Source organism: Mastomys coucha, unplaced genomic scaffold (genome assembly GCF_008632895.1).
Source record: "Mastomys coucha isolate ucsf_1 unplaced genomic scaffold, UCSF_Mcou_1 pScaffold6, whole genome shotgun sequence".
Lineage (NCBI taxonomy): Eukaryota > Metazoa > Chordata > Mammalia > Rodentia > Muridae > Mastomys > Mastomys coucha.
Genome location: NW_022196912.1, coordinates 85,067,007 through 85,077,312, shown reverse-complemented (window position 1 = coordinate 85,077,312; position 10,306 = coordinate 85,067,007). Strand labels below are relative to the sequence as shown.

The 10,306-nt window shown below is 43.5% G+C and overlaps 2 protein-coding genes across 2 annotated transcripts in view; one reads left to right on the top strand and one right to left on the bottom strand.

Moving 5' to 3' along the window:
- Nucleotides 1-751, top strand: part of Pygl (glycogen phosphorylase L) — a 36,283-nt gene extending 35,532 nt beyond the window's left edge. Inside the window, exon 20 of the mRNA XM_031356170.1 lies at nt 418-751. Coding sequence (XP_031212030.1) covers nt 418-591 — 174 coding nt within the window. The 3' untranslated portion in view covers nt 592-751. The remainder of the gene's footprint in view (nt 1-417) is intronic.
- Nucleotides 752-1,719: 968 nt separating this feature from the next.
- Nucleotides 1,720-10,306, bottom strand: part of Abhd12b (abhydrolase domain containing 12B) — a 29,071-nt gene continuing 20,484 nt past the window's right edge. The window contains exons 10-13 of the mRNA XM_031356368.1: nt 3,582-3,664; nt 2,673-2,751; nt 2,029-2,147; nt 1,720-1,907 (exon numbers count right to left, since the gene is read on the bottom strand). Coding sequence (XP_031212228.1) covers nt 1,880-1,907; nt 2,029-2,147; nt 2,673-2,751; nt 3,582-3,664 — 309 coding nt within the window. The 3' untranslated portion in view covers nt 1,720-1,879. The remainder of the gene's footprint in view (nt 1,908-2,028; nt 2,148-2,672; nt 2,752-3,581; nt 3,665-10,306) is intronic.

The window sequence follows — 10,306 nt, the reverse complement described above, 5'->3', positions numbered from 1 at the left end:
CTCTCTCTCTCTCTCTCTCTCTCTCTTTCTGTCTTCATATCCATGCTATTACTCTAGCTCACTTGCTTGCTTTCTTGCCCTCTCTCACTTTCTCCCTAACTCTCTATGTAGCCCAGGCTGGTTTTGAGCTTGAGATTGTCTTACCTTAGCCTCTTGAAGGCCGAGAATACAAGCATCCACCACCACACCATGCTCATAGTTTCTCTCAAAATGAAAAACACTTTTTTATCCCTAAGAGAAACATACTCTGGATTTGAAGGGTGCTGTCTGCTGCAGCTGGCTGTCAGCAGAGCAAGCTCATTTATAAACCATCCTCCTTTGTCCCCGCCATTCCTCTATGGAGAGCGTTTGGCCTGATGTTTGTCAAGCTTGCCCAGCACACAGGCCCTGGACTGTACATATTTATGTTATTCACAGAATCAAAAAGCCTGGAACACAATGGTACTCAAAAACATAGCTGCCTCAGGGAAGTTCTCCAGTGACCGAACAATTAAGGAGTATGCCAAGGACATCTGGAACATGGAGCCTTCGGATCTGAAGATTTCCCTATCCAATGAGTCCCGCAATGGGGTCAATGCCAACGGGAAGTGAATGCTAAAATATAACTTTTTATTGAACTTGAGTATTCTAGAGCTTCCCTGATTTCTGTTTTTGTCATTGAATAGTTAAATGTCTCTGGGAATGGCAAGGGAAAATGTATGTCTGTATTAGAGCTAAAAATAAAATGTCAACTTCCAGTTGTCAGTCAATAGCCTGCTAGGATTCCTTTCCTCAAAGTAATTGACACCCCCCCCCCAAACACACACACACACACACACACACACACCAGAGCTCCCAGGGACTAAACCACCAACCAAAGAATGCACATGGCTCCAGCTTCATAAAGAGGATGGACTTATCTAGCATCAATGGGAGGGGGAGGCCCTTGGTCCTGTGGACGATTGATGCTCCAACAGTAAGGGGATGCTAGAGTGGTGAGGCAGGAATGGGGGGGGGGGTACCCTCATAGAGGCAAAGGGGAGGGGGGATGGGATGGGGGGTTTTTCCAAGGGAAACCAGGAAGGGGAACAACATTTGAAATGTAAATAAATAACCAATAAAAATATTTAATTAAAAGAAAAAGTAAACAGATAGCTGGAAAACTGCTTGGAACTGTTTAATGCCATTTACATGAACTAAGGTAAAATATTTCCTTTCTTACTCTACTGTTGGAGTCCAAGCTCCAGGCTGCTGTCTGGGTCTGTTCAAGCCGTTATAATAAAAGGTGTGAATCCAGATAACTTACAAACAACGTAAATTTAGTCTCACAGTTCTGGAGATGTAAGACATCCAAGATGAAGAGGCCCACAGGCTCAGTATCTGACGAGAGCCACTTTCTGGTTCCTAAATGGTACCTTCTCATCCAGCCCTTTCCCAGTTGAAAGAAACAGAAAGAACTCCTTCAGGCCTGTGTTTTGGGGACCTATTCCATTCATAAGAGCCTCCGCCACCTTTGAAAGCCTCTGCCTCCTGATACCACTACACTGACAGGTAAATTGTAGCACAGGAGCTTGGGGGCAGACACTGAGTTCATACACCAGCATTCACCTTACTCACAAATATCCCAGTAGGTTTCATAGGTGGGCATTTATAGGTGAGCTCAGATCACATTAAATGCTGATTCTCCACATTGAGGATTTGGCATGATTCTCAAGGCAGACAATGATGAACTAAAGACCATTCCACACAGCTTTGTTTATTCAAATGGCAGGTGACCTGTGAACGTCTCATTGGCTTCAGCTCATCCAAGCAGCCCAGTGCAATTTTGCATAAAGAAACCACCTAGCTCAGGTGAGATTTGGACCACATCTTCATTGGAGATTTCTGCAGGTCCCAGCCTTCATGCCCACTGCTGGCTCAGAAAGTCTCTGCAGAAAAAGGACTTAGGTCAGCTCACACTTGGGCTGACTAACTCAGCGCTGCTTGGTCGCCATTGCAGGCCAGAGGGGTGGGGGGGGTGGGGGGAGCACAATTAGCAAGAGTTCTCACCTCACACTTCTTATCAGCATGGGGCTTTCACAGAGAAGGTTGTGATGGAAGCCAGAAGGAAAGACAACCATTTTGACCCTGTCTTTGTTCCTGTAGGCACTGCGTGCAATCTCATAGAGCTGCAGAAATAGCAAAGGCAAAGGTTAAAGGTCATGTGCACAGCCATAGATCTCCTGGTCTGAATTGCTAAAAGGGAAAGGGACTTGGGGAGCTTGTCATCAAGCCAGAGACTGAGGGACCCTCTAGATCCTCAGGTGTCTGTGTCTACAGCTAAGGACCAGAATGCCTATGACTAATAGAGAATAATAACTAATGACCGCTCACACTCCCTCTGAACACACCTCACTGCAAAGGCTCAAAGAATTTGTGATGGACCCACTCCAGCACAGGTTTGTCTAAAGGAAAACATTCCTTTGGGGGGTGGGGGCATCTCATTCAGCCAAAGACCCCAGGTGAGGAACAAAGGTCTACTCCCAACCCCAAACTCCTTTAAACTAACTAAGTAGCTAAGGACATCGATGCTCATTGTTTAGATCAGGGAACATGGCTCTTTAGGGATGTAGAGGATCCACTATAATATCAGAGACCTCTAAGCTCCAGTCAAAGGTCAGTTAGACAAAGAAACGGTAGAGTTCTTGGGCTACCTGCTTTCCGTACTGCAGAGGCACTGTCCTGTCGTCTTCTCCATGCAAGATGAGGAGCGGGGAGGACAGAAACTTCACACTAGGAGCAGACGTGAGAGAAACGTAAGTTTAAGAATTCAACCTAAGCTCTTAAGTGACAGTTCTCATGACACATGAAGTGTGCCCATAGCACAAAAAAAATAAAAGTTCCCTTCCGAAAAGTAACAGCTTTATGTGTGCAAAACTTCACCTACTAACAGTTTTATCCTCGTCCATGTTCCTTCCCCTGTTTCATTTGCTCATACAATTGAATTCAGTGAATTTACAAACTACATATTGACCAGCCGCCAGTGGATGTGCATCCCAGGTATGATTAGCCACCTGGTTAGCCCAGCTTGGCAATACAAAAGGTCACTGGCATGATCTGGGGCTCTACTCAGACACTTCCCTGTCCTTCCAAATTCATCACTAGAGGGGACTACTCAGAAATGCTAGCTTGCCTCCAGTACTGATATTGGAAAAAGGATATAGTAAGAATTGCTTATTTAGACACATTCTTAAATTATTTCTAATCGTCGTATCTATTGCTGGGTCAGCTGGCTGGTATACTGTGGGTTTGGGCTACTTGGGGAATAAGACCTAGGAGTGATAGGTTCCCCATAGATGGTTAAACTAGAACCTAGCAGCCTTTCATGAGGTCTATAAAAATCATATTTATGACATCAGAAAAAGCACTCAGTCAGTGAAAGCATTGACTCAGACATAAGGAAAACAGCGGATCCTGAAATGTGTAGAGACCCTACTCCAAATCCAGCGTTCATCTCCTAGAACCAGCACGAAGTCCAGAGAGATGCAACGCCTGTCCCCTGGGTTTTCATCTGGTACACATGGCAGTTCCTCGAGAGCTAGAGCAGACATCGGTCAGCTTACTTTTCATCGTTAGGGAAGACTATTTTGTCTTCTTTAAGGGAATCCATAAGCGTTTTTAAACATCTTGGAAACTTCTGGTACATCTATTTAAAAAAAGAAAAGGAAAGCCAAAGATGTTAATGTTTGCCCCACAGCTGTCTAGAATAGATGGTTGCTGGATCTCAACAACTTTCCCAAGGAGGCATGCATGCAATCTGTTACAGCCTCTCACTGTGTGAGCCCTAAAGAGCAACAGAGCAGCCACTCTCTGACTACACTGAACTTTAGAAAAACACTTTTGGATCTTGAAAAGTAGTTCCTGTAAATGAAGAAACTGGAAGGGGGAAACAGAAATGAGCAGAGAAACAAGCCACATACCAGTTCTAGCATCAAAGATAATCAGTGTTAACATTTCACTGTATCTTCCTGTATTATTTCACTTCAGATGCACGTGACAGACACTATTCCTCCGCTCACAAGGGAGCAGTAACACACAAAATCTAAAATCTGCTTCTTATGCAAGCAAAATTAACTAGTTTATTTAGGGAACAGCATTTAGATTAGCACATTCTGATGAGAGTATTTGCTATGTAGATAATTGGGCTTAGAAGATTTGGACACTCTAAATGGTAGAAAGTGGTTTGTTATTATAATGTTTTAAAAACATTTCCAGTTTTGACAGTGAGTATAGGACACTAAATACAATTGTCTTTGTTTGGGCTGTTGGTTGGAGTTTTTGTTTGTTTGTTTGTTTGGTTGGTTGGTTGATTGGTTGGTTGGTTGGTTGGTTGGTTGGTTTTTCAAGACAGGGTTTCTCTAGTAGTCTTGGATGTCCTGGAACTTATTCTGTAGACCAGGCTAGCCTCGAACTCAGAGATCTGACTGCTCCTGCCTCCCAAGTGTTGGGATTAAAGGCGTGTGCCACCACCACCCAGTGACAGCTTCATTCTCCACATGCTGAATTTCTCCTCTAATGTCAATCTGCAGTAGGGAGAGTCAGAGCTGAACGGACCTCCCAATACAGTGATTATGTCACCACATAATTTAGCTCAGAACCCCTAAAGACTTCTGTTTTAACTGAGAACGTGGAGCAGAGGGCAGAGGGCAGGAGTCCTGCCCAGCACTGCACCCACTTCCCACCTTCCCACACCCACAAACTGAATCCCAAATCCAAAATTGCTCTGTCTCCACTGTGGGCAGCCCACACCACTCTGCCCTTGGGCTGATGCAGCTCCCAGCTTCCACCCTCGCCTCCTTTATCCTAGCAATGGTTAGCTTAGGACCCTCCAAGGATGCTCACATTGAGCCGAACACAGCACCTTGACCTTTGAGGCCCTGCAGAGTTGGTTGGCTGCCTCTGCCCCCAGCCTTTCCTCACTTAAAGCCCTTGCTGGCTATGTCTGCCTTGGCTGCCTTCTGCTTCTAGAATAGTGCAAACTTCATCAAGATGACAGCCTTCCTGTCTTCCTCACAGCCACTTAGGGTCTCAGCCTTCCAGCTTTCCTCACAGCCACTCAAGGGTCTCTGAGGCCGTACTTTCCTTCTCTGTGTTTTTTTTTCTAATATTTGAGATAATAATTTAATTAAAACATTTCTCCTTTCCCTCTCCTCCCTCCAAGCCCTCCTTTAAGCCGACTCCTCTCATTCTCCTTCAAATTCATGGCCTCTTGAATTCACTAATTGTTATTCCATGAATATATGTATATGTGCATATACATATATGAATACATATATAAAACTTATATGTTCCTAAATATACCCTCTCCGATCTGTACAATGTTACTTGTCTGCACATTTTCAGGACAGTTTTATAAATGTTTGTTTCTAGCCTAGATGTTTGCCAGCCTAGTTGAAGTCTTGCCTTCAACATTCCCTGTGACACAATGTTACCCTTTTCATCACACACACGCACACGCACACGCACACGCACACACACACACACACACACGTGAACCTGGAGTTCAGAGGCCAGCTTATAGGAACTGGTTGTGTCCTTCAACCATGTGGGCTCTGGGGACCACACTGCAGTCAACAAGCTTAGCAGCAGGTGCTTGAACCCAGTGGACCATCTCATCTAGCTTCCCAACTTTTAAAAAGAAAATCATGAAAACTGGGCCTATAACCTGCCACCTGAAATGTGCTACTAGAGAATAGTGACTTCCTATATGTTATAATTTTTTTTCCTGATCTTCTAGAAGGGAATACACAACTCTTTTGGGGAGTTTAGTTCACCAACTGGCAGAGGACAAAGAGGCCAGCACCAGGTAGTAGATGCCTGATGGCCACTTAAGGCACAGGCCAGCTGCTTTGAGAGTCCTCCATTGCTCAGGATCCGCCTGGTCTGCACATTTTTCAGCTCTCTGGGGATGATCTGCATTGGGGTGTGGGCTGGCCATGGAGCACCGCCTCTCCTCTCTGTCTTCTCTCTCTGTTTCTATGCTAAGGGCAGGGTTACTAGGTTTGATTTCTTTTCTTTGTCTCCTAATCTTCCCCCTTCCTGGAATCGGGACTCATGGGAGAAAAATCCAATAAGAGAAACCCTTCAGCAATTCATCTCAAATGCTGAAGGAGGAAGAAGAAAACAGACCCAAGTCAATCTTCTCCCATCATGCCTCACTCCCTCCCAGGGGAGATGCCTTTTGAGACTAAAGGGTCCTATGGTTACCCACAGCCCAGACTACGGAGGAACACTCTTAATTGGCCTTCCTGCCTCCCCTTTCTTCTGTAATACTCTTTTTAGCTGACTCTGACATAGAACAAGGGGAGGAAAGAACAGGTATTGTTGCTCTCCTACTTGAAGCTGGGTACTTGCCGTGTAGTATCTTATTTGGTTTTTTGTTTTGTTCTGTTTTTTGTTTGTTTTTTTGTTTTGTAACAGTACCACACATTTGCTGTTGTCAACCACACTACCTTTCCTTAATGGGAAACTCAGAGGACAGGCCACCTTAGATAACAGCAGGGATGGGGGAGCCATACAGGACTAGTGGCAGAGACTAGATTTGAGCCCAAATCCATCTGGATCCTTCCACAGGATGGAGCAAATCCCTGGAGTCACTCACAGCTCCCATCACGCCCTCCCTCTCCAACCAGAGCACAAGGTGGAAGACCTTTGCTCCCTACCTCCCCTATGTCACACCCCTTATCGTACCTTAGTCAGCAGGAATGATCAGGGTCTGGCACCACATGTGGATAGAACAGCTCTAGCCCACTGAGTGCTTATTATGCAGGTACACGACTGTAGTTGCTTTGTGTGTGTGTGTGTGTTCATTAATTTGTCACAGCAAATTTGAATAAACGTTTCTTATCCTAGTTTATAGATGAGACCACTAGAGCGTTTTTTAAAAAGCCCAAGATTACCCAGCTGTGAGTGATAATTTAGAAAATGAAACCTAGGCAATCAGCAGCCAGAGCCAGGGTCCCTAAGGACTGTGAAATACTAGAGGAGAGTCCTTGTTAAGTCGTGAGGTATGTGTTACATCAGTGGCTCCTGGTTTGCAATGTTAAAAAGTACCAAGGTGCAAAAGAAGAGCCTGTTGACCAAAAACTGTAAGTACTTTAACTGGTAATATTTCCCTGGACCAGCCATATGCAGGATGGTCCTGGATGGAGCTGCCAGACAGCGGCAGCCAGTTGCAGCACCCAGTCAGTGAGCCATGGGATCGCAAACATCCCAAACTGCCAGTGCTGGTGCCTGGAGGTGTGATCCAGGCACCGGTTTATCACTGCATGTCAATAACTATCTGTAAGCTTTATGACATTTGAAACTGAATTAAACTTTAAAAAGATCAAGAGAATCAGGAGCTAGAGAGATGGCTCAGCAGTTAAGAACACCTACTGTTCCTCCAGAGGTCCTGAGTTCAATTGCCAGCAACTACATGGTGGCTCACAATCATCTGTCATGGGATCCAATGCCCACTTCTGGTGTGTGTCTGAAGACAGCAACAGTGTACTCATATATAAACAATATAAATAAATAAATTTTTTTTTAAAATAATCAAGAGGGCTGGAGAGATGGCTCATCAGTTAAGAGCACCAACTGCTCTTCTGAAGGTCCTGAGTTCAAATCCCAGCAACCACATGGTGGCTCACAACCACCAGCAACGAGATCTGACTCCCTCTTCTGGAGTGTCTGAAGACAGCTAACAGTGTAAAAATAAATAAATCTTTAAAAAAAAAAAATAATCAAGAGAACCTGGGTGGGTGTAGTAGAATGCACCTGTAGTCCTAGCTACTTGGGAAGCTGAGGCAGGAGAATCACTTTAGCCCAAGAGTTCTGGGCTCCAATATAGTACTCCTCCATGGTCCCTGTTTCAGCTCCTGCCACCAGATTCCTGCCCTGACTTCCCTCAGTGGGGAGTATAGCCATAAGATAAAATAAACCATCTCTTCCCCAAGATGCTTTTGGTCATTGTGTTTTATCACAGCAACAGAAACCCTAACTAAGACAACAGTCTATGCATAGATCATGGTAGAGTCGAGGAAGGGATCAACAACACATCAAATAATAATTTTCCAAAATATATAGGAGTTATGAAAAGTACTCTTATTTCTCCTATATGGTCAAGAAGAAATCATAATGATATTATAAAATATTTTAACTAGATGATAATTAAGTACATAAAATATTTATTCATTGCATATATATGTAGTTATGTTGTGTGTGTATGTGTGTGTGTGTGTGTGTGTGTGTGTGCTTTCATGCCACAGTACGAGTGTGAAGGTCAGAGGACAACTTGTGAGACTTGGTTCTCTCCATCCCCATGTGGGTTCCAGGGATCAAACACAGGTTATCAGATATGGTGAGTTGAATCAGAATAGTCCCCGTAGTCTCTTATGTTTTAAATACTCATCTCACATACACACACACACACACACACACACACACACACACACACACACACACGCTGCCATGGTGGAATTGTTTGGAAAGGATTAGGAGGTGTGGTCTTATTGGAAGAGGTGTGTCACTGAGGACAGGCATTGAGCTTTCAGAAGACATACTGTGCTCTCTACCTCCTGCTTGTGGGTGGAGCTGTGAGCTCTCAGCGGCTCATCCATCTGCCAGAACAGCGTCACTCCTTCAGAAGCTCCAACTTCCTGAAGCTCTAAGCCCAAGTAAACTCCTTTTTAAATAAGTTGCCGTGATCATGGCATTTTACTCAGCAATAAAAAGTAAGTAATACATCAGGCTTGGCAGTGAGTGTGTGTCCTTACCCAGTGAGCAACCTTGCCAACCCTTGAACTAGCTGACAATTAAAACACACGCTTCAAAACTGGTAGGACTCAGAAGTGTGGCTTTGGTAGACTATATCCTAATGCATACATTGGAAAATAAGCTCCCCCAAATAAATTATTAGATGATGCTGGGCATAGTGGTGCGCACCTTTAATCTCAGTACTCGGGAGGTAGAGGCAGGCAGATCTTTATGAGTTCAAGATCAGGCAGATTGTCAGAGCTAGTTCTAGGACAGCCAATGCCACACAGAGAAACCCTACCTTGAATATATATATATATATATATATATATATATATATATATAATATATTAATATAATAAAATGCAATATATATTAGTAGTACCATCTCAAGAAGTTTTCAAATAAAAATAAATACATATCAAAAATACAACCAAGAGAATAGTGATATACTTTTTCTGACCCAAAGGTCTAGGAAGAGACCTGCAAGGGAAGATAATGGGTTTTTTTATATATATATAAATTGACAAGAGTATTCCAAAATATATATGAAAATATAAAGGGTTAAGAATAGCCAAGGTGGGGCTAGAGAGATGGCTCAGCGGTTAAGAGCACTGACTGCTCTTCCAGAGGGCCTGAGTTCAATTCCCAGCAACTACATGGTGACTCACAACCATCTGTAATGGGATCTGATACCCTCTTCTGGTGTGGCTGATGACAGCTACAGTGTACTCATATAAATAAATAAACAAACATTTTAAAAAAAAAAGAATATCCAAGGTGACGATGGGTGATGGTGGTGCACACTACCTAGCAGAGAGGAGGCAGAGGCAGGTGGAACTGTGAGTTGAGGCAAACCTGGTCTACAGAGTGAGTTCCAGGACAGCCAGAGCTAAAAGAAACAAAGTCTTAGGGAGGGAAAACCAAGGTAAGACTAGAGAGATGGCTCAAAGAGCATTTGTTGCTCTTGCAAGAGGACCCAAGTTCAGTTCCCAGTATCCTCATGGTGGCTCATAGGCATCCATAACCCCAGTCCTAGGGACTCTGACATCTCCTTCTAGCCTCCTTAGGTATAGGATGTATGTAGTACACAGCCATACATGCAGGTAAAACACCTATACACATAAAAAAAAATTTAAAGGAAAAAATAAATAAAGAATATACAAGGCAATGTTGAGTATGAACAAAGTTGAAGAACATGTCCAGCAAACATTAAGATGTAGGATTGCTATGGAGATTAAAATATTGAAATAGTCAGAAGAGAATGGACAGACAATAAAGAGAAACAAAAATTCTACCAGCTGTGCACAAATATGTCCACATATAGACTCCAATGCACGTAAATGCTGTTACAGAATGAGCAAGTTCGTCTTATAAGTGGTCCTGTGCCCATGGATACCCCCCTCTACATAAGCATCCAAACCTGTGAATTGTGACTTTTAATGTAAAAGGTAAAACAGCTTCTAGAAATGGGGATAAAAATAATCTACATAAGCGTGGGTAAGCAGAATTTTTTTATACAAAAATAAAATCATAAACTTAAAAAAAAAAA